We start from the raw sequence: 25,551 nt of genomic DNA on the forward strand, positions 1-25,551 counted from the left end.
CTCCTGACATGGCTGATAACAGATAGTAATAGATTGTATTCCCTTGTCCTACAGTCGGCCTCTCCTGACATGGCTGATAACAGATAGTAATAGATTGTATTCTCTTGTCCTACAGTCGGCCTCTCCTCTCCTGACATGGCTGATAACAGATAGTAATAGATTGTATTCCCCTGTCCTACAGTCGGCCTCTCCTGACATGGCTGATAACAGATAGTAATAGATTGTATTCCGCTGTCCTACAGTCGGCCTCTCCTCTCCTGACATGGCTGATAACAGTAATAGATTGTATTCCCCTGTCCTACAGTCGGCCTCTCCCCTCCTGACATGGCTGATAACAGATAGTAATAGATTGTATTCCCCTGTCCTACAGTCGGCCTCTCCTCTCCTGACATGGCTGATAACAGATAGTAATAGATTGTATTCCCCTGTCCTACAGTCGGCCTCTCCTGACATGGCTGATAACAGATAGTAAGAGATTGTATTCCGCTGTCCTACAGTCGGCCTCTCCTGACATGGCTGATAACAGATAGTAATAGATTGTATTCCCCTGTCCTACAGTCGGCCTCTCCTCTCCTGACATGGCTGATAACAGATAGTAATAGATTGTATTCCCCTGTCCTACAGTCGGCCTCTCCTCTCCTGACATGACTGATAACAGATAGTAATAGATTGTATTCCCCTGTCCTGCAGTCGGCCTCTCCCCTCCTGACATGGCTGATAACAGATAGTAATAGATTGTATTCCCCTGTCCTACAGTCGGCCTCTCCTGACATGGCTGATATCAGATAGTAATAGATTGTATTCCCCTGTCCTACAGTCGGCCTCTCCTCTCCTGACATGGCTGATAACAGATAGTAATAGATTGTATTCCGCTGTCCTACAGTCGGCCTCTCCTGACATGGCTGATAACAGATAGTAATAGATTGAATTCTCCTGTCCTACAGTCGGCCTCTCCTCTCCTGACATGGCTGATAACAGATAGTAATAGATTGTATTCTCCTGTCCTACAGTCGGCCTCTCCTCTCCTGACATGGCTGATAACAGATAGTAATAGATTGTATTCTCCTGTCCTACAGTCGGCCTCTCCTCTCCTGACATGGCTGATAACAGATAGTAATAGATTGTATTGCCCTGTCCTACAGTCGGCCTCTCCCCTCCTGACATGGCTGATAACAGATAGTAATAGATTGTATTCCCCTGTCCTACAGTCGGCCTCTTCTCTCCTGACATGGCTGATAACAGATAGTAATAGATTGTATTCCCCTGTCCTACAGTCGGCCTCTCCTGACATGGCTGATAACAGATAGTAATAGATTGTATTCCCCTGTCCTACAGTCGGCCTCTCCCCTCCTGACATGGCTGATAACAGATAGTAATAGATTGTATTCCCCTGTCCTACAGTCGGCCTCTCCTCTCCTGACATGGCTGATAACAGATAGTAAAAGATTGTATTCCCCTGTCCTACAGTCGGCCTCTCCCCTCCTGACATGGCTGATAACAGATAGTAATAGATTGTATTCTCCTGTCCTACAGTCGGCCTCTCCTCTCCTGACATGGCTGATAACAGATAGTAATAGATTGTATTCCCCTGTCCTACAGTCGGCCTCTCCTCTCCTGACATGGCTGATAACAGATAGTAATAGATTGTATTCTCCTGTCCTACAGTCGGCCTCTCCTCTCCTGACATGGCTGATAACAGATAGTAATAGATTGTATTCCCCTGTCCTACAGTCGGCCTCTCCTCTCCTGACATGGCTGATAACAGATAGTAATAGATTGTATTCCCCTGTCCTACAGTCGGCCTCTCCCCTCCTGACATGGCTGATAACAGATAGTAATAGATTGTATTCTCCTGTCCTACAGTCGGCCTCTCCTGACATGGCTGATAACAGATAGTAATAGATTGTATTCCCCTGTCCTACAGTCGGCCTCTCCTGACATGGCTGATAGCAGATAGTAATAGATTGTATTCCTCTGTCCTACAGTCGGCCTCTCCCCTCCTGACATGGCTGATAACAGATAGTAATAGATTGTATTCCCCTGTCCTACAGTCGGCCTCTCCTCTCCTGACATGGCTGATAACAGATAGTAATAGATTGTATTCCCCTGTCCTACAGTCGGCCTCTCCTGACATGGCTGATAACAGATAGTAATAGATTGTATTCCCCTGTCCTACAGTCGGCCTCTCCCCTCCTGACAAGGCTGATAACAGATAGTAATAGATTGTATTCTCCTGTCCTACAGTCGGCCTCTCCTCTCCTGACATGACTGATAACAGATAGTAATAGATTGTATTCCCCTGTCCTACAGTCGGCCTCTCCTCTCCTGACATGGCTGATAACAGATAGTAATAGATTGTATTCTCCTATCCTACAGTCGGCCTCTCCTCTCCTGACATGGCTGATAACAGATAGTAATAGATTGTATTCTCCTGTCCTACAGTCGGCCTCTCCTCTCCTGACATGACTGATAACAGATAGTAATAGATTGTATTCCCCTGTCCTACAGTCGGCCTCTCCTCTCCTGACATGGCTGATAACAGATAGTAATAGATTGTATTCTCCTATCCTACAGTCGGCCTCTCCTCTCCTGACATGGCTGATAACAGATAGTAATAGATTGTATTCCGCTGTCCTACAGTCGGCCTCTCCCCTCCTGACATGGCTGATAACAGATAGTAATAGATTGTATTCCCCTGTCCTACAGTCGGCCTCTCCCCTCCTGACATGGCTGATAACAGATAGTAATAGATTGTATTCCCTTGTCCTACAGTCGGCCTCTCCTGACATGGCTGATAACAGATAGTAATAGATTGTATTCTCTTGTCCTACAGTCGGCCTCTCCTCTCCTGACATGGCTGATAACAGATAGTAATAGATTGTATTCCCCTGTCCTACAGTCGGCCTCTCCTGACATGGCTGATAACAGATAGTAATAGATTGTATTCCGCTGTCCTACAGTCGGCCTCTCCTCTCCTGACATGGCTGATAACAGATAGTAATAGATTGTATTCCGCTGTCCTACAGTCGGCCTCTCCCCTCCTGACATGGCTGATAACAGATAGTAATAGATTGTATTCCCCTGTCCTACAGTCGGCCTCTCCTCTCCTGACATGGCTGATAACAGATAGTAATAGATTGTATTCCCCTGTCCTACAGTCGGCCTCTCCTCTCCTGACATGGCTGATAACAGATAGTAATAGATTGTATTCCCCTGTCCTACAGTCGGCCTCTCCCCTTTTGACAAGGCTGATAACAGATTGTAATAGATTGTATTCCCCTGTCCTACAGTCGGCCTCTCCTCTCCTGACATGGCTGATAACAGATAGTAATAGATTGTATTCCCCTGTCCTACAGTCGGCCTCTCCTCTCCTGACATGGCTGATAACAGATAGTAATAGATTGTATTCTCCTATCCTACAGTCGGCCTCTCCTCTCCTGACATGGCTGATAACAGATAGTAATAGATTGTATTCCGCTGTCCTACAGTCGGCCTCTCCCCTCCTGACATGGCTGATAACAGATAGTAATAGATTGTATTTCCCTGTCCTACAGTCGGCCTCTCCCCTCCTGACATGGCTGATAACAGATAGTAATAGATTGTATTCCCCTGTCCTACAGTCGGCCTCTCCTGACATGGCTGATAACAGATAGTAATAGATTGTATTCCCCTGTCCTACAGTCGGCCTCTCCTCTCCTGACATGGCTGATAACAGATAGTAATAGATTGTATTCCCCTGTCCTACAGTCGGCCTCTCCTCTCCTGACATGACTGATAACAGATAGTAATAGATTGTATTCCCCTGTCCTGCAGTCGGCCTCTCCCCTCCTGACATGGCTGATAACAGATATTAATAGATTGTATTCCCCTGTCCTACAGTCGGCCTCTCCTGACATGGCTGATAACAGATAGTAATAGATTGTATTCCCCTGTCCTACAGTCGGCCTCTCCTCTCCTGACATGGCTGATAACAGATAGTAATAGATTGTATTCCCCTGTCCTACAGTCGGCCTCTCCTGACATGGCTGATAACAGATAGTAATAGATTGTATTCTCCTGTCCTACAGTCGGCCTCTCCTCTCCTGACATGGCTGATAACAGATAGTAATAGATTGTATTCTCCTGTCCTACAGTCGGCCTCTTCTCTCCTGACATGGCTGATAACAGATAGTAATAGATTGTATTCTCCTGTCCTACAGTCGGCCTCTCCTCTCCTGACATGGCTGATAACAGATAGTAATAGATTGTATTGCCCTGTCCTACAGTCGGCCTCTCCCCTCCTGACATGGCTGATAACAGATAGTAATAGATTGTATTCCCCTGTCCTACAGTCGGCCTCTTCTCTCCTGACATGGCTGATAACAGATAGTAATAGATTGTATTCCCCTGTCCTACAGTCGGCCTCTCCTCTCCTGACATGGCTGATAACAGATAGTAATAGATTGTATTCCCCTGTCCTACAGTCGGCCTCTCCTCTCCTGACATGGCTGATAACAGATAGTAATAGATTGTATTCCCCTGTCCTACAGTCGGCCTCTCCCCTCCTGACATGGCTGATAACAGATAGTAATAGATTGTATTCCCCTGTCCTACAGTCGGCCTCTCCTGACATGGCTGATAACAGATAGTAATAGATTGTATTCCCCTGTCCTACAGTCGGCCTCTCCTCTCCTGACATGGCTGATAACAGATAGTAATAGATTGTATTCTCCTGTCCTACAGTCGGCCTCTCCTGACATGGCTGATAACAGATAGTAATAGATTGTATTCCCCTGTCCTACAGTCGGCCTCTCCTGACATGGCTGATAGCATTTAGTAATAGATTGTATTCCTCTGTCCTACAGTCGGCCTCTCCCCTCCTGACATGGCTGATAACAGATAGTAATAGATTGTATTCCCCTGTCCTACAGTCGGCCTCTCCTCTCCTGACATGGCTGATAGCATTTAGTAATAGATTGTATTCCTCTGTCCTACAGTCGGCCTCTCCTCTCCTGACATGGCTGATAACAGATAGTAATAGATTGTATTCCCCTGTCCTACAGTCGGCCTCTCCTCTCCTGACATGGCTGATAACAGATAGTAATAGATTGTATTCTCCTGTCCTACAGTCGGCCTCTCCTCTCCTGACATGGCTGATAACAGATAGTAATAGATTGTATTCCCCTGTCCTACAGTCGGCCTCTCCTCTCCTGACATGGCTGATAACAGATAGTAATAGATTGTATTCCCCTGTCCTACAGTCGGCCTCTCCTCTCCTGACATGGCTGATAACAGATAGTAATAGATTGTATTCCCCTGTCCTACAGTCGGCCTCTCCTGACATGGCAGATAACAGATAGTAATAGATTGTATTCCCCTGTCCTACAGTCGGCCTCTCCTCTCCTGACATGGCTGATAACAGATAGTTATAGATTGTATTCCGCTGTCCTACAGTCGGCCTCTCCTCTCCTGACATGACTGATAACAGATAGTAATAGATTGTATTCTCCTGTCCTACAGTCGGCCTCCCCTGACATGGCTGATAACAGATAGTAATAGATTGTATTCCCCTGTCCTACAGTCGGCCTCTCCTCTCCTGACATGGCTGATAACAGATAGTAATAGATTGTATTCCCCTGTCCTACAGTCGGCCTCTCCCCTCCTGACATGGCTGATAACAGATAGTAATAGATTGTATTCCCCTGTCCTACAGTCAGCCTCTCCTCTCCTGACATGGCTGATATCAGATAGTAATAGATTGTATTCCCCTGTCCTACAGTCGACCTCTCCTCTCCTGACATGGCTGATATCAGATAGTAATAGATTGTATTCCCCTGTCCTACAGTCGGCCTCTCCTCTCCTGACATGGCTGATAACAGATAGTAATAGATTGTATTCCCCTGTCCTACAGTCGGCCTCTCCTCTCCTGACATGGCTGATAACAGATAGTAATAGATTGTATTCCCCTGTCCTACAGTCGGCCCTCCTCTCCTGACATGGCTGATAACAGATAGTAATAGATTGTATTCTCCTATCCTACAGTCGGCCTCTCCTCTCCTGACATGGCTGATAACAGATAGTAATAGATTGTATTCCCCTGTCCTACAGTCGGCCTCTCCTGACATGGCTGATAATAGATAGTAATAGATTGTATTCCGCTGTCCTACAGTCGGCCTCTCCCCTCCTGACATGGCTGATAACAGATAGTAATAGATTGTATTCCCCTGTCCTACAGTCGGCCTCTCCTCTCCTGACATGGCTGATAACAGATAGTAATAGATTGTATTCTCCTGTCCTACAGTCGGCCTCTCCTCTCCTGACATGGCTGATAACAGATAGTAATAGATTGTATTCTCCTGTCCTACAGTCGGCCTCTCCCCTCCTGACATGGCTGATAACAGATAGTAATAGATTGTATTCCCCTGTCCTACAGTCGGCCTCTCCTCTCCTGACATGGCTGATAACAGATAGTAATAGATTGTATACCCCTGTCCTACAGTCGGCCTCTCCTGACATGGCTGATAACAGATAGTAATAGATTGTATTCCGCTGTCCTACAGTCGGCCTCTCCTGACATGGCTGATAACAGATAGTAATAGATTGTATTCCCCTGTCCTACAGTCGGCCTCTCCTGACATGGCTGATAACAGATAGTAATAGATTGTATTCCCCTGTCCTACAGTCGGCCTCTCCCCTCCTGACAAGGCTGATAACAGATAGTAATAGATTGTATTCCCCTGTCCTACAGTCGGCCTCTCCTCTCCTGACATGGCTGATAACAGATAGTAATAGATTGTATTCCCCTGTCCTACAGTCGGCCTCTCCTCTCCTGACATGGCTGATAACAGATAGTAATAGATTGTATTCTCCTGTCCTACAGTCGGCCTCTCCTGACATGGCTGATAACAGATAGTAATAGATTGTATTCTCCTGTCCTACAGTCGGCCTCTCCTCTCCTGACATGGCTGATAACAGATAGTAATAGATTGTATTCCCCTGTCCTGCAGTCGGCCTCTCCCCTCCTGACATGGCTGATAACAGATAGTAATAGATTGTATTCCCCTGTCCTACAGTCGGCCTCTCCTCTCCTGACATGGCTGATAACAGATAGTAATAGATTGTACTCCCCTGTCCTACAGTCGGCCTCTCCTCTCCTGACATGGCTGATAACAGATAGTAATAGATTGTATTCCCCTGTCCTACAGTCGGCCTCTCCTCTCCTGACATGGCTGATAACAGATAGTAATAGATTGTATTCCCCTGTCCTACAGTCGGCCTCTCCTCTCCTGACATGGCTGATAACAGATAGTAATAGATTGTATTCCCCTGTCCTACAGTCGGCCTCTCCCCTCCTGACATGGCTGATAACAGATAGTAATAGATTGTATTCCCCTGTCCTACAGTCGGCCTCTCCTCTCCTGACATGGCTGATAACAGATAGTAATAGATTGTACTCCCCTGTCCTACAGTCGGCCTCTCCTCTCCTGACATGGCTGATAACAGATAGTAATAGATTGTATTCCCCTGTCCTACAGTCGGCCTCTCCTCTCCTGACATGGCTGATAACAGATAGTAATAGATTGTATTCCCCTGTCCTACAGTCGGCCTCTCCTCTCCTGACATGGCTGATAACAGATAGTAATAGATTGTATTCTCCTGTCCTACAGTCGGCCTCTCCTGACATGGCTGATAACAGATAGTAATAGATTGTATTCTCCTGTCCTACAGTCGGCCTCTCCTCTCCTGACATGGCTGATAACAGATAGTAATTGATTGTATTCTCCTGTCCTACAGTCGGCCTCTCCCCTCCTGACATGGCTGATAACAGATAGTAATAGATTGTATTCTCCTGTCCTACAGTCGGCCTCTCCTCTCCTGACATGGCTGATAACAGATAGTAATTGATTGTATTCTCCTGTCCTACAGTCGGCCTCTCCCCTCCTGACATGGCTGATAACAGATAGTAATAGATTGTATTCCCCTGTCCTACAGTCGGCCTCTCCCCTCCTGACATGGCTGATAACAGATAGTAATAGATTGTATTCCCCTGTCCTACAGTCGGCCTCTCCTCTCCTGACATGGCTGATAACAGATAGTAATAGATTGTACTCCCCTGTCCTACAGTCGGCCTCTCCTCTCCTGACATGGCTGATAACAGATAGTAATAGATTGTATTCCCCTGTCCTACAGTCGGCCTCTCCTCTCCTGACATGGCTGATAACAGATAGTAATAGATTGTATTCCCCTGTCCTACAGTCGGCCTCTCCTCTCCTGACATGGCTGATAACAGATAGTAATAGATTGTATTCCCCTGTCCTACAGTCGGCCTCTCCCCTCCTGACATGGCTGATAACAGATAGTAATAGATTGTATTCCCCTGTCCTACAGTCGGCCTCTCCTCTCCTGACATGGCTGATAACAGATAGTAATAGATTGTATTCCCCTGTCCTACAGTCGGCCTCTCCTCTCCTGACATGGCTGATAACAGATAGTAATAGATTGTATTCCCCTGTCCTACAGTCGGCCTCTCCCCTCCTGACATGGCTGATAACAGATAGTAATAGATTGTACTCCCCTGTCCTACAGTCGGCCTCTCCTCTCCTGACATGGCTGATAACAGATAGTAATAGATTGTATTCCCCTGTCCTACAGTCGGCCTCTCCTCTCCTGACATGGCTGATAACAGATAGTAATAGATTGTACTCCCCTGTCCTACAGTCGGCCTCTCCCCTGCATTGGCTGCATTCTCTGAGGTGAGCACTAGGGGTCAGCAGTGTGCTGCCGCAGGTTGAGGCCTCCGCTCTCCGATCCTCGCACTGATCACTATTATTACAGAGGAGACGGTCTGACAGGTCACGTTTTGGGTGAATTCACACATAGCAGATTTTCCCGTCACCGATCTCCTCTCGCTGCAGGTTTCATCTCCTTTGTGTATTACGGGTTTAGTGTCCGCTGGATTTTTCAGCAGTTTTGCAGCAATGTGTCAGTTCTTGTTCCTGCCTGTGAACTTTTGTCACTTGTAGTTCTCCAGTACCGCCCCAGACTCCACCACATCTGAGCGGTCCCTATAAATCACTGTCACATATATAATACAAGCTGATTGGCTGGCACACACAGGGCCCCGCCCACCAGCACCTACCACCATCACAACAAGTCCTCGTTGTCCCCGTCCTCCATCTTCTTACCCAATGCAATGAGTGAGGAATACTCCAATCTTCCCTGTAATAATGACAACCCCCATCATGCCTTGCAGGCCCCTAACCTGGCTCTCGTCTCACAGGGTCCCTGGTTGGGGTTGGTGATGTCATCTCTCAGCAGTTGGTGGAGAAGAGAGGCCTCCACGGTCACAGCTTAGAGAGGACCATGAAGATGATGGGAGTTGGATTCTGCTTTGTGGTAACAATCAGACCTGGGTACAAAATACCAAAGACCCCAAAGCATCACCCCACCCCCTCACCCGCCGCACCCTGTATAACCTGACAACTACCCTCCTACCCCCCAATTTTATTAACAGTTCACCCAACAACTAATCTGTCCTATGAAACAAAGAGAACTTGGGTGTGCCGCGACAGATGTGGTGTAGACATGGAGGAGGAGGTGTCGGGGCAGATGTATGGTGTAGTCATGGAGGAGGAGGTGTCGGGGCAGATGTGTGGCGTAGACATGGAGGAGGAGGTGTCGGGACAGATGTGTGGCGTAGACATGGAGGAGGAGGTGTCGGGACAGATGTGTGGCGTAGACATGGAGGAGGAGGTGTCGGGGCAGATGTGTGGTGTAGACATGGAGGAGGAGGTGTCGGGGCAGATGTGTGGTGTAGTCATGGAGGAGGAGGTGTCGGGACAGATGTGTGGTGTAGACATGGAGGAGGAGGTGTCGGGACAGATGTGTGGTGTAGACATGGAGGAGGAGGTGTCGGGGCAGATGTGTATTGTAGACGAGGAGGAGGAGGTGTCGGGGCAGATGTGTGGCGTAGACGAGGAGGAGGAGGTGTCGGGGCAGATGTGTGTTGTAGACGAGGAGGAGGAGGTGTCGGGGCAGATGTGTGGCGTAGACGAGGAGGAGGAGGTGTCGGGGCAGATGTGTGGCGTTGACATGGAGGAGGAGGTGTCGGGGCAGATGTGTGGCGTTGACATGGAGGAGGAGGTGTCGGGGCAGATGTGTGGCGTTGACATGGAGGAGGAGGTGTCGGGACAGATGTGTGGCGTTGACATGGAGGAGGAGGTGTCGGGACAGATGTGTGGCGTAGACGAGGAGGAGGAGGTGTCGGGGCAGATGTGTGGTGTAGACATGGAGGAGGAGGTGTCGGGACAGATGTGTGGCGTAGACGAGGAGGAGGAGGTGTCGGGGCAGATGTGTGGTGTAGACGAGGAGGAGGTGTCGGGGCAGATGTGTGGTGTAGACATGGATGAGGAGGTGTCGGGGCAGATGTGTGGCGTAGAGGAGGAGGAGGTGTCGGGGCAGATGTGTGGCATAGACATGGAGGAGGAGGTATCGGGACAGATGTGTGGCGTAGACATGGAGGAGGAGGTATCGGGACAGATGTGTGGCGTAGACATGGAGGAGGAGGTGTCGGGGCAGATGTGTGGCGTAGACATGGAGGAGGAGGTGTCGGGGCAGATGTGTGGTGTAGACATGGAGGAGGAGGTGTCGGGGCAGATGTGTGGTGTAGACATGGAGGAGGAGGTGTCGGGACAGATGTGTGGCGTTGACATGGAGGAGGAGGTGTCGGGACAGATGTGTGGCGTAGACGAGGAGGAGGAGGTGTCGGGGCAGATGTGTGGTGTAGACGAGGAGGAGGTGTCGGGGCAGATGTGTGGCGTAGACATGGATGAGGAGGTGTCGGGGCAGATGTGTGGCGTAGATATGGAGGAGGAGGTGTCGGGACAGATGTGTGGCGTAGACGAGGAGGAGGAGGTGTCGGGGCAGATGTGTGGTGTAGACGAGGAGGAGGTGTCGGGGCAGATGTGTGGTGTAGACATGGATGAGGAGGTGTCGGGGCAGATGTGTGGCGTAGAGGAGGAGGAGGTGTCGGGGCAGATGTGTGGCATAGACATGGAGGAGGAGGTATCGGGACAGATGTGTGGCGTAGACATGGAGGAGGAGGTATCGGGACAGATGTGTGGCGTAGACATGGAGGAGGAGGTGTCGGGGCAGATGTGTGGCGTAGACATGGAGGAGGAGGTGTCGGGGCAGATGTGTGGCGTAGACATGGAGGAGGAGGTGTCGGGGCAGATGTGTGGTGTAGACATGGAGGAGGAGGTGTCGGGGCAGATGTGTGGTGTAGACATGGAGGAGGAGGAGGTGTCGGGGCAGATGTGTGGTGTAGACATGGAGGAGGAGGAGGTGTCGGGGCAGATGTGTGGCGTAGACATGGAGGAGGAGGTGTCGGGGCAGATGTGTGGCGTAGACATGGAGGAGGAGGTGTCGGGGCAGATGTGTGGCGTAGACATGGAGGAGGAGGTGTCGGGGCAGATGTGTGGCGTAGACATGGAGGAGGAGGTGTCGGGGCAGATGTGTGGTGTAGACATGGAGGAGGAGGAGGTGTCGGGGCAGATGTGTGGTGTAGACATGGAGGAGGAGGAGGTGTCGGGGCAGATGTGTGGTGTAGACATGGAGGAGGAGGAGGTGTCGGGGCAGATGTGTGGTGTAGACATGGAGGAGGAGGAGGTGTCGGGGCAGATGTGTGGTGTAGACATGGAGGAGGAGGAGGTGTCGGGGCAGATGTGTGGTGTAGACATGGAGGAGGAGGAGGTGTCGGGGCAGATGTGTGGTGTAGACATGGAGGAGGAGGAGGTGTCGGGGCAGATGTGTGGCGTTGACATCGAGGAGGAGGTGTCGGGACAGATGTGTGGCGTAGACGAGGAGGAGGAGGTGTCGGGGCAGATGTGTAGTGTAGACGAGGAGGAGGTGTCGGGGCAGATGTGTGGTGTAGACATGGATGAGGAGGTGTCGGGGCAGATGTGTGGTGTAGACATGGAGGAGGAGGTGTCGGGGCAGATGTGCGGTGCAGAAGAAAGATGATGATGCTGGAACAGATGTGCGGTGTGGATGGTAGAGTATTATATATAAGTGATAATGTTTCTACCCCCGTATACTACATTGCTTCTTCTCACGTAGGGTCCAGTGGTCGGAGGGTGGTACAAAGTTCTGGATGGTCTTGTTCCTGGCAGCAGTAAGTCTGCAGCAGTAAAGAAGATGCTGGTGGACCAGGTAAGGATGGCCATACTGATATCTCCCTTCTCACCCAGAGTTCCCCCCGAGGAGGTCCAGTGAGGGGTCAGATGATGGGTGCCAAGACATGGGTCTTCGAGATGTTGTACACTTAGCGTTGTACATTCTGTCTTACAGGGCGGGTTCGCTCCTTGCTTTCTTGGATGCTTCCTGACCATTGTTGGTTCGTTGAATGGACTCTCTAAAGAGGAAATCTGGGACAAACTGAAGCGGGTAAATCCATGGCAGAGGAAGGGTTACTGCGCTCCCTGGGGAGGGTGCGGGGGTCTTCATGTGTTTGGCCGTCCTCCAGGTCTCATCTGGAAGGTATAATCTGTGTAAATAAAGTCTGATGAGAACGTCTTGATGACGGTGACAAGAGGTCGGGGTGAGCGGAAGACATTAGTTCTTCAAACATCAGACATTGGGATCGGTGGGAAGTGACAATGGTGCCAAATTACCTGCAGACACCGATAGAAGTCACATGACCTGTCAGACCCTATTTATAGACATAACCATGTGATGGGGGCACCAAGAAGACCCCGCACTGCCGCCTCATCTCCCAAAGATGTGATGTCAGATTTATGTCTCCCTTTCATTCATTGTTATCAAATTACTGCAGAGAAAGGAAGTCTAAACCATCGGCGGACCTGAGAGCGGACGGGCGTAGATATAGGAGACACCATCATGTCCTTCCTCTAGATATAGGGGACACCATCATGTCCTTCCTCTAGATATAGGGGACACCATCATGTCCTTCCTCTAGATATAGGGGACACCATCAAGTCCTTCCTCTAGATATAGGGGACACCATCATGTCCTTCCTCTAGATATAGAGGACACCATCATGTCCTTCCTCTAGATATCGGGGACACCATCACGTCCTTCCTCCAGATATCGGCGACACCATCATGTCCTTCCTCTAGATATAGGGGACACCATCATGTCCTTCCTCTAGATATCGGGGACACCATCACGTCCTTCCTCCAGATATCGGCGACACCATCATGTCCTTCCTCTAGATATAGGGGACACCATCATGTCCTTCCTCTAGATATAGGGGACACCATCACGTCCTTCCTCTAGATATAGGGGACACCATCACGTCCTTCCTCTAGATATAGGAGACACCATCATGTCCTTCCTCTAGATATAGGGGACACCATCATGTCCTTCCTCTAGATATAGGGGACACCATCATGTCCTTCCTCTAGATATAGGGGACACCATCACGTCCTTCCTCTAGATATAGGAGACACCATCATGTCCTTCCTCTGGATATAGGGGACACCATCATGTCCTTCCTCTAGATATAGGGGACACCATCACGTCCTTCCTCTAGATATAGGGGACACCGTCACGTCCTTCCTCTAGATATAGGGGACGCCGTCATGCCCTTCCTCCAGATATAGAGTAGACCCCGTGTACATCCTCTAGATATAGGGGACACCATCACGTCCTTCCTCTAGATATAGGGGACACCGTCACGTCCTTCCTCTAGATATAGGGGACGCCGTCATGCCCTTCCTCCAGATATAGAGTAGACCCCGTGTACATCCTCTAGATATAGGGGGCTCTCCCTTCTTCTTCTGACAAATACAGGAGATACCCCCATCTGTTATATGGTGGGACTCAGGTCATGATGTTTGGAGTGTCAGCTCAGTGGTCTAGCCACCGGTTAACCCTTCCTTTGCCTCACTGCTCTGATCTTCTTTCTTCTGTTGCAGGATTATAAAGACGCTTTAATCACCAATTATTATGTAAGTTTCTATTTGATACTTGAGTTTTGGGGCCCCTGCACATGTGGCCCCTGATCCGCTCCACTTCTCTTCTGATTTCATCTTTCCATGCAGTTATGGCCGGCGGTGCAAATTGCAAATTTTTACTTCGTCCCATTGCATTACCGGTAAGTATGCAGAGCTGTGATCTGGGGCGATACGGGCGATGCCTGGACTGTGACCCGCAGCTGGCCCTAAGAATATCCTACAGAGGGGGTGTGGAACTGACCTGTGCAGCCTGGACTCCATGGTAGGGATACAGTCCAGCAGCACAGAGTATTACAGGAGATGACTGTGTGTGTGCACAGACTTAGCAGCCTGGACTCCATGGTAGGGTACAGTTATACTGGAAGTGAAGGGTAATTTCTCCAAACAGCACTCCCAGTGGCCAAGAACTGCATAGCACAACATCTCCAGACATATAGTGGGCCTTTGTAATATATTAACATGATGCCATATTTCAGTATTACCCCCCCCCCCCCAGTATTTATGGAGTATAACTCTTGTCATCCACTATCAGAGATGCTGAGGCTCCGTTATGTAATGTCTACAATACACACGTTCTGTCTTCATGTCCAGGCTGGCCGTGGTGCAGGTTGTGGCCATCGTCTGGAATTCTTACCTCTCCTGGAAGGCGAACCAGGCCTGACCCCAACCAACAACTCCCAAGGGTGGCCTCCTCTACAGATTGAAGCCTCCACCTCCAGATTGTGACCAGACCTGGTGGACGTGCCATGTCCAAACTTTCAATGTGAAGAACCTGGACTGCTGCATCATATAAAGGGCATTGTCCTAGGGATCTGTCAATTGTATTCAGTATTATTGCTGGGATCTGTCGGATGTCCGGACTCCTTTATTACTGCTGGGATCCGTCAGCTTTCTGGACTCCGATATTATTGTTGGGATCCATCGGCTGTCCGGACTCCAGTATTATTGCTGGGATCCATCAGCTATCTTGACTCCGGTATTATTGCAGGGATCAGTCAGCTGTCTAGACTCTAATATTAGTGTTGGGATCCATTGGCTGTCTGGACTCCGTTATTACTGCTGGGATCCATTAGCTATCTGGACTCCGGTGTTACTGTCTGGAATCCGGTTATTTCTGGGATCTATCGGCTGTCTGGACTCCGGTATTACTCCTGGGATCTGTCAGCTGTCTGGACTCTGGTGTTACTGCTGGATCCATTGGCTATCTGGAATCTGGTCAGCTATCTGGATTCTGGTCAGCTGTCTGGACTCCGGTGCTACTGCTGGGATCCATCGGCTGTCTGGACTCCGGTATTACTGCTGGGATCCGTCAGCTGCCTTGACTGGTGTTACTACTGGGATCCGTCAATTGTCTGGCCACACTATTACTAGCAGAACCCGTCCTCACTTATTTGATAAGCTGTAACATTTCTTATGCCTTATGGATTTATATTCAGTCGATACAACTCCTGTGGCGGTCTATCCAAGAGTGGTACATGGATCCAGATGACTGGTGTCCACCATACCGATCCTGTTTTCTAGGGTCTCTCTCAGGGATATGTCTGGAATGTTGTTTGTATCTTCCCTTCCAATAAAGTGATAGACAAAGTTGGATGGAGTCAGGAGTGTGGGAAGTGGGATGGTCAGAAGAACGAGGCAAAGGCTTGGAAGGACAGCTCCTCCATGGACAACTCGGTACAGTCAACTTCCAATGGAAAGATTCAGGATAAGCCCCTATATTGAATGCAAATAGAAGATCAGGGGTGCTGTAGGAATCTGAGAAGAGATGTGGGGCCAGAAGTCAGGTGGAGATGGGTGTAAAGATGCTTGTAGGCAGAGGTCAAGATGAGAAGATATTATAGGTTGGGGGTAAGATAGAAGTAGAGGTCAGGGGGAGGTTAGGAGCTAAGGATACGGTTAGTGAAGAGTTTGGAGATAGTTCTCAGGCGGAGTAAGGGTATGTTATATGGGCAGACTGAGCCCTGAAAAAAGTGCAGATCGGTGATAAGGCGTTGAGGAAATAGGAAAACATTTGTGATTTGGCAGAGATTGGATTAGGCTAGTAGTCGAGGACATGCAAAAAGGACGAGTTGGGAGAAGTTACTGGATGGAGGTCGTAAAGAGACAGTTTAGGGAACTGGAGAAGATATTGGGAAAACGTGGAGATGTTAGAAGATGTTGAGGGAAAGTTGGAGGTCATGTTGAGGAGATGGAAGAGGTGGAGGTCATGTGCAAATTTCGAGGACATGGGAGAGGATACTGGGTTTAGAGGTGTAGGTCATGGGGAAAGGTTGATGATATGGGAAGATACTGAAATAGAGTTGGAGGTCATGGGGAAAGGTTGAGCAGATGGAAGAGGGTAGTAGGGGGCGAAGAGGAAGTCATGTAGAATGGCTACTGGGTAGAGAGTTGGAGGTAACATGGAAAGATTGAGGAGATGAGAGAGAAAACTGGACGGAGAAGTTTAGAAGGAGCTTAGTCTGAAGAACATCTGAAGAAGGTATGTGTCATGGAGATCAGGCGAAGAGGTTGTGTGGTAGAAACCGAGTGGGTAGATCAGGAAGGAGTTTGGATGGGAGTCAGGTCCAGAGAATAAACTTCCACATAGAATAGAGAATCCCAGACATGAGTGTCAGTGGTGCGCTCTCTGAAGAGACACTGATAAGGGGAATCTGTTGGAGAACGCGTTGAGTACGTGGGCTCGGAGCTTGGCTGGTGCTGACACACGTGTATCGATGCCCAGGTGCTCAGGTGTTCAGCCTGTAATGAGAAATTAAAGCCATTTACGGAGAGCTGCAGCGAACGAGTCTCCGACGTCGCTGCCATCATTAAGTCGCCGTCTCGGCACCCACAGATAATAGAAAGCGTTCTGTTCTCTTTTCTCTCCCGGAAACTCAGAAACACAACAAAAATGCTGCCAGCCGGGCCTCGCCAAGCCAAGAGACGAGCACCAGGGAGGACACGTGGTCACTCCATAATCTCTGTATACACGCATCCACTCCGTATACCTGTCACAGGAAAATACACAGCACAAATACTCTCATGTGAAAAAGTAAGTGCCCCCTTGTGTGCCCCTCTCAGTAGGTGCTCGATAGAGAAAGGTATGGAAGTGAGAAAAACAAGAAGAAACAACTCCACAACAAGTAAGTGCCCCCTAGTCTCTAATCCCCCATAGGCGCGTCTTTTAGCGGTCTACGTATCTGACAGTCCCCTCCTCCATGGGGATATTTTTCACTTGATGTTTGGGGCTTCTTGCATGCACAGTGCGTTTCGATGGGGTTTACTTCTAGTGGTGACCTTCAGGAGAGAGCTCTTGTTTATTTCTACCGTAGCCTCACGTCTTATGCTCCAGTCACATCCAGAGCTGTTCTCAGAGATGGCTCTTGTCCATCTTTCTGTCACTCGGCAGCATCAATGACCTTGATTTTCCTGAAACGGTGAATGAGCCGGTGCGATGTCAGTATTAATACCGGTAAGATCGTCATCCTCACCGAGCGTGGTCACTAATCCGCAACGACAGCTCCAAGCAATACAGCAAGTAATCCATTAAGTACCTGGAGAGGAACGCAGCTCTGACTGATGACCCCAGACACTGATCCATGTGGTCCATGTCCTGTGCCACCCACTACTGAGCTGTGTATCTAATCCTATCATGTGATGTTGAACTGTGTATCTCATCCTATCATCCTCTGCCTGGATGATGTGGTATAGCTGGCCAAGAGTCCAGGAAAGGTCCCTGTGCTGGAGGCTCTACCTCTCAAGCTACGTCTCGGAGATGATAGATATACATCCTTTGTTCTTTAGATTAAAGGAAATGCTGCTTGTCCAATTCCACCAGGAACTTAGTTTGGCGGGTTCATGTATCCTGGCGGTGAGCTCCTAAATCTCGATGGTGGGCTCTATATCCCTGTTATAGGCTTCTATATCCTGAGGGTGAGGTCCTATGTCCTGGGCTTTATTTCAATACTGAGCTCTTATATCCTGATAGGAGGTCCTATATCCTGTTTGTCGGCTCTTATATTCTGGTTTTGGTACCCTATAGCCTAACGGTGAGCACCTATATCAAGGTGGTGGCCTCCTATATCCCGATGATGAGCTTGTATATCCCAGTGGTTGGCTACAATATCCTGGTGGAGGGGCTAAATTTCCCAATAATAGGCTAGGACAAGGACTGTGAGATGATGGTGGCGGACATGGCATGAGATTCTAGATACAGAAGTGAGGTGAAATGATGGTGGCGGACATGGCATGAGATACTAGATACAGAAGTGATGAGAGTTGCTATTGGTGGACATGGCATGAGATACTAGATACAGAAGTGATGAGAGATGATGGTGGCGGACATGGCATGAGATACTAGATACAGAAGTGATGTGAGATGATGGTGGCGGAAATGGCATGAGATACTAGATACAGAAGTGATGAGAGATGCTGGTGGTGGACATGGCATGAGATACTAGATACAGAAGTGATGAGAGATGATGGTGGCGGACATGGCATGAGATACTAGATACAGAAGTGATGTGAGATGATGGTGGCGGAAATGGCATGAGATACTAGATACAGAAGTGATGAGAGATGATGGTGGCGGAAATGGCATGAGATACTAGATACAGAAGTGATGAGAGATGCTGGTGGTGGACATAGCATGAGATACTAGATACAGAAGTGATGTGAGATGATGGTGGCGGAAATGGCATGAGATACTAGATACAGAAGTGATGAGAGATGATGGTGGCGGAAATGGCATGAGATACTAGATACAGAAGTGATGTGAGATGATGGTGGCGGAAATGGCATGAGAAACTAGATACAGAAGTGATGTGAGATGATGGTGGCGGAAATGGCATGAGATACTAGATACAGAAGTGATGTGAGATGATGGTGGCGGAAATGGCATGAGATACTAGATACAGAAGTGATGAGAGATGATGGTGGCGGAAATGGCATGAGATACTAGATACAGAAGTGATGAGAGATGCTGGTGGTGGACATGGCATGAGATACTAGATACAGAGGTGATGTGAGATGATGGTGGCGGAAATGGCATGAGATACTAGATACAGAAGTGATGAGAGATGATGGTGGCGGAAATGGCATGAGATACTAGATACAGAAGTGATGAGAGATGCTGGTGGTGGACATGGCATGAGATACTAGATACAGAAGTGATGTGAGATGATGGTGGCGGACATGGCATGAGATACTAGATACAGAAGTGATGAGAGATGCTGGTGGTGGACATGGCATGAGATACTAGATACAGAAGTGATGAGAGATGATGGTGGTGGACATAGCATGAGATACTAGATACAGAAGTGATGTGAGATGATGGTGGCGGAAATGGCATGAGATACTAGATACAGAAGTGATGTGAGATGACGGTGGCGGAAATGGCATGAGATACTAGATACAGAAGTGATGTGAGATGATGGTGGCGGAAATGGCATGAGATACTAGATACAGAAGTGATGAGAGATGCTGGTGGTGGACATGGCATGAGATACTAGATACAGAAGTGATGTGAGATGATGGTGGCGGAAATGGCATGAGATACTAGATACAGAAGTGATGAGAGATGCTGGTGGTGGACATGGCATGAGATACTAGATACAGAAGTGATGTGAGATGATGGTGGCGGACATGGCATGAGATACTAGATACAGAAGTGATGAGAGATGCTGGTGGTGGACATGGCATGAGATACTAGATACAGAAGTGATGAGAGATGCTGGTGGTGGACATGGCATGAGATACTAGATACAGAAGTGATGTGAGATGATGGTGGCGGACATGGCATGAGATACTAGATACAGAAGTGATGTGAGATGCTGGTGGTGGACATGGCATGAGATACTAGATACAGAAGTGATGAGAGATGCTGGTGGCGGACATGGCATGAGATACTAGATACAGAAGTGATGTGAGATGCTGGTGGTGGACATGGCATGAGATACTAGATACAGAAGTGATGTGACATGATGGTGGCGGACATGGCATGAGATACTAGATACAGAAGTGATGTGAGATGATGGTGGCAAACATGGCATGAGATACTAGATACAGAAGTGATGTGACATGATGGTGGCGGATATGGCATGAGATACTAGGTACAGAAGTGATGTGAGATGCTGGTGGCGGACATGGCATGAGATACTAGATACAGAAGTGATGAGAGATGATGGTGGCGGACATGGCATGAGATACTAGATACAGAAGTGATGAGAGATGATGGTGGCGGACATGGCATGAGATACTAGATACAGAAGTGATGAGAGATGCTGGTGGTGGACATGGTCTGCGATTCTGGTGGTGGAGGTGGAATAAGATTGTCACTGTTATTCTGTTGGGCTGAGGTTGACGTCGTCATGCTTGTATTCTTTGTGCTTGGTATGTCTAGTGGTAGTTTAGTAAGAGGACGGACTTGGTGTCTTCCGTGTAGTGTTGCTTTGGGTTGAATAGCATGTGGAGTTGAGCGCTGGTGGTCATGATGTGACTTTAAGTTCCTGCCATTTTATTGTATTCGGTTATGGATTCCTGCCAATATCCCTGGTCACTCAGATCTTCTGTGGACATTTCATCTCCTCACCATTTACAGGTGGCTCTTACTGACCTGCACATCTCTTCTATCTCTACCCACTGACCTGACTATAAAGGGTTGAGAAGAACATATACGAGGAACTTGTCAGACCTCAAACCGTGGTGATGATGAGGAGCTGCGGGCCCTGAAGGCTGATGATGACCATATCACTGTGATGGGTCACAGATTCACACGTCTGGTGGCACTTACATGTGTAAAGTCACACGTTTACCCCGTGTGTGGGTATATTCATGACACGTGATGACAGCTCTGTCACCTCCGCTCAACCCTATCGGTGGAGGAAAGAATTGTCCTGACTTTAGGGATCACATCTGACGCCAAAATAAGGGCAATACCGAAACGTACATAATCATCCATGACACAAGAGTGGGAGAGATACGAGAGGTCCAAGAAAGGGAGAAACAGAGAAGTCAAGAGAAATAGGAGAGATCTGAGAGAGTCAAGAGACAATGGAGAGAGAGATATGAGAGAGAGGTCCAAGAGAGGGAGAGATATGAGATAGAGGTTTGAGAGATGGTGAGACATGAGAAAAAGGTCTAAGATAGGGAGAGACATGAGTGAGGCAATGGAGAGAGGTCATAGAGAGAGAAGATGGGGAAAGACATGAGTGAGGCAATGGAGAGAGGTCATAGAGAGGGAGAGACATGACAGAAAGTTCGAAATTAAAGTAAGACGGAGAGAGATCCAAGAGAGGGAGAACCATGAGAGAGAGGTCTGAGACAGACCCAAAACAAAGTGATACAAATATGAGAACGCTCATGTGGACAGACATAAACCGATGTTCCTATAACCGGACTGCCCCGTGTGCTCCATCACCTGTATAGGTCCATGTCCATCATCACTGGTGAGATGGAGCCGTGACATCCAGAAGACATTCTCCTTCCCTGGATCCTCTACATGGTCAGCCGTGTCCCTCATCCATGACTTTAGTGTCAGACTGATTTAGAGACAGGAATGGACAAAGAGTGGGCTGGATGGAATGATGTCATCAATCAAATACTATGATGTCATTATGATTGATCTTCTGCTCCACTGCCAGCTTCAGATGTCTCAGGTCACCTTCACAGGTGGGACGTGAATACATGTATGACCACCACTCTATGGACACTCGCCTGATGTCTATGTTGAATACATGTATGACCACCACCCTATGGACACTCGCCTGATGTCTATGTTGAATACATGTATGACCACCACCCTACGGACACTCGCCTGATGTCTATGTTGAATACATGTATGACCACCAACCTATGGACACTTGCCTGATGTCTATGTTGAATACATGTATGACCACCACCCTATGGACACTCGCCTGATGTCTATGTTGAATACATGTATGACCACCACTCTATGGACACTCGCCTGATGTCTATGTTGAATACATGTATGACCAGCCCCCCGCGCTGTATGATAAGACACCAGAGTCCCCTCCATCAAACTAATGGAATATTTAATGACTTGGCAAAGAGTAGACGATCTGCTCCAGGTTCAGGGACGAGGCCTATGTTCTGAGTCGCCCGTCCAACCAAGAGCGGGGTACAGGACATCAATAAGGCCACACTGGCATCACCACAACCACCATCATCCTCAGCCTTTGGTCCTTGAGGCATGTGGATGCTTTCTCCTGCCTTGTTCAGTGTCCACAAACCTCCTCAGATCCCAACAATGGAGGATCAGGAGGAGGGGGATGCAGCTGCAGCTTGTCTTCGTGACTGTGAAGCTGCCTGCTGTGAGAGGGAGAAACCAGAGTGAGATGTGATTGGCTAGAACAGGAAGCACAATGCTGACATCACACTCAGGACATGGACCCCCCACATTGCCCCTCAGGGATCTCCCATGTCACCCCCGTTTGTTATTAACGCCCCCTAGTAGCGCGGTAGTCCCGGTAGGCCTTTTTGAAGAGTCGGCCTTAGTTTTGAAGACGTAACTTTCAATGCTAAAACTTTATTGTAAATCCCCAAAAAACTCAATTTTGAAAACCAAAATGAATGTAGCAATTAGGTTTTTGTTCTTGTGTTTTGTTCTCGGGTCTCTCCTAGGGATTCCCTAAATTCAGAGAAGGACCCAGTGGCCTGTGGGATCTGTTGGTGACTATGAGGGCCGGGGGACAGTAATGAGCGGATGTGGCTCAGGGCTGGACATCTTGGTCACTTGTCCTCCTGGAGCCGCGGAGATGTCAGTCTGAGCACCAGGATCTCATAGATTACAGGATTGAGAAGCTCCAGATAGATGCAGGGCGGCAGTGAGACGCGAGAGGCAGAGGTATACAGAGGGGTATACAGAGTATATACAGTCACACTGCGCTGGGCTGGTTAAGCTTCTTCTCTATTGTCTCCCGGGACCCTTTGTCACTATTTTCTCCTCCTCCTCTCGCACGTCTCTTCTAGTCCTCTCCTGTGCAGAATCTCCCAGATCTGAGACCCCCCCTCATACTCTGAGTCATGCCTAAGTGCCCGAAAATGGAGAGGGCAGAGACAGTTGCAATGATGGCGCCCCCTATGTCTGGATGGTGGAGGAGGAAACTGCAGGAGCTGCTCGTGCTTGTTGGTGGATCAATCCTTTCTATTGGTGGTCTGTCTGGGCCGTGTTGTTCACCGTGTGTGAGCCCTCGTGTAACCCCTGACCCATCATCTCCGAACAGCCGGCCAAACAAATGTCTATTAGTCACCAATTCCTTACCAAGGGGTACACTACCCTAAAGTAGACAATGTACAGAGACAGATATGATATATACAGACAGACAGGCAGGAGATATCAGTTTGGACTGTGTTGTGAATAACATTATATATCAGTATATGGGGGGGGGGGGGGTACTGAGGGTCTCGGTCTCCACTGCCCCCCCTGCCTGGATGAGATGACAGTGACAGTAGTCAGTGACTGCTCCGCCACATCCCTCTCTGCTGTCTCCTCCTGTCTCTGCTGATGTCACTCAGGTCTGAGATATAAGGAGCAGCCACAGAGGAGCCTCAGAAGACTGCCCAGCTGCAGCTCCGCCAGGTAAGAGGGCTCCTGACATACTCTGTGCTGCTGGGGGGGACTGTGCATGGCATTCTATGTACTCTGTGCTGCTGGGGGTCCTGACATACTCTGTGCTGCTGGGGGGACTGTGCATGGCATTCTATGTACCCTGTTCTGCTGGGACTCCTGACATACTCTGTGCTGCTGGGGCGGACTGTGCATGGGATTCTATGTACTCTGTGCTGCTGGGGGTCCTGATTTACTCTGTGCTGCTGAAAGAGGGCTATTGTATATACGCTGTGCTGCTGGAATAGATGAAGGGGTTACCATATATACTGTATACTGAGCCCCTGGAGATTAGGGGATTATTTAGGGATTGGCGAGAGATCTCAGGACTAGTAAATCTCTATAGACTATTGGATTATTGATAATCCTGAGATGTTTATAGATGATTGGATTACTAATATTATTTATAACTATATTGCTATGTCTATGGATTATTGATAACATTGATATGTCTATAGATTATTGGATTATTGATAATCCTGTACTCTCTATAGATTATTGGATTATTGATAATCCTGCACTCTCTATAGATTATTGATAATCCTGCACTCTCTATAGATTATTGGATTATTGATAATCCTGCACTCTCTATAGATTATTGGATTATTGATAATCCTGCACTCTCTATAGATTATTGAATTATTGATAATCCTGCACTCTCTATAGATTATTGGATTATTGATAATCCTGCACTCTCTATAGATTATTGGATTATTGATAATCCTGCACTCTCTATAGATTATTGGATTATTGATAATCCTGCACTCTCTATAGATTATTGGATTATTGGTAAACCTGCACTCTCTATAGATTATTGGATTATTGGTAAACCTGCACTCTCTATAGATTATTAGATTATTGATAATCCTGCACTCTCTATAGATTATTGGATTATTGATAATCCTGCACTCTCTATAGATTATTGGATTATTGGTAATCCTGCGCTCTCTATAGATTATTGGATTATTGATAACATTGATATGTCTATAGATTATTGGATTATTGATAATCCTGTACTCTCTATAGATTATTGGATTATTGATAATCCTGCACTCTCTATAGATTATTGGATTATTGATAATCCTGCACTCTCTATAGATTATTGGATTATTGATAATCCTGCACTCTCTATAGATTATTGGATTATTGATAATCCTGCACTCTCTATAGATTATTGAATTATTGATAATCCTGCACTCTCTATAGATTATTGGATTATTGATAATCCTGTACTCTCTATAGATTATTGGATTATTGATAATCCTGCACTCTCTATAGATTATTGGATTATTGATAATCCTGCACTCTCTATAGATTATTGGATTATTGATAATCCTGCACTCTCTATAGATTATTGGATTATTGGTAAACCTGTACTCTCTATAGATTATTGATAACATTGATATGTCTATAGATTATTGGATTATTGATAATCCTGCACTCTCTATAGATTATTGGATTATTGGTAAACCTGCACTCTCTATAGATTATTGGATTATTGGTAAAACTGCACTCTCTATAGATTATTAGATTATTGATAATCCTGCACTCGCTATAGATTATTGGATTATTGATAATCCTGCACTCTCTATAGATTATTGGATTATTGGTAAACCTGCACTCTCTATAGATTATTGGATTATTGGTAAACCTGCACTCTCTATAGATTATTAGATTATTGATAATCCTGCACTCTCTATAGATTATTGGATTATTGATAATCCTGCACTCTCTATAGATTATTGGATTATTGGTAATCCTGCGCTCTCTATAGATTATTGGATTATTGATAACATTGATATGTCTATAGATTATTGGATTATTGATAATCCTGTACTCTCTATAGATTATTGGATTATTGATAATCCTGCACTCTCTATAGATTATTGGATTATTGATAATCCTGCACTCTCTATAGATTATTGGATTATTGATAATCCTGCACTCTCTATAGATTATTGGATTATTGATAATCCTGCACTCTCTATAGAT

The 25,551-nt window shown here is 47.6% G+C and overlaps 1 protein-coding gene across 3 annotated transcripts in view; it reads left to right on the plus strand.

Annotated features, from left to right (window-relative positions):
* LOC142198366 (mitochondrial inner membrane protein Mpv17-like) overlaps nt 1-25,551 on the plus strand; it is a 100,887-nt gene that overhangs the window by 69,022 nt on the left and 6,314 nt on the right. The window contains exons 3-8 of one of the 3 annotated variants that reach the window (XM_075269363.1): nt 9,260-9,375; nt 12,097-12,189; nt 12,328-12,423; nt 13,917-13,949; nt 14,043-14,095; nt 14,547-15,586. In XM_075269363.1, the coding sequence (XP_075125464.1) occupies nt 9,260-9,375; nt 12,097-12,189; nt 12,328-12,423; nt 13,917-13,949; nt 14,043-14,095; nt 14,547-14,616 (461 nt within the window). In that variant the 3' untranslated portion in view covers nt 14,617-15,586. Of the gene's footprint in view, nt 1-9,259; nt 9,376-12,096; nt 12,190-12,327; nt 12,424-13,916; nt 13,950-14,042; nt 14,096-14,546; nt 15,587-25,551 lie in introns of those variants that run through there. The other 2 variants (XM_075269364.1, XM_075269362.1) reach the window with 2 other exon arrangements.

Source organism: Leptodactylus fuscus, chromosome 3, assembly GCF_031893055.1.
Source record: "Leptodactylus fuscus isolate aLepFus1 chromosome 3, aLepFus1.hap2, whole genome shotgun sequence".
Taxonomy (NCBI): Eukaryota; Metazoa; Chordata; class Amphibia; order Anura; family Leptodactylidae; genus Leptodactylus; species Leptodactylus fuscus.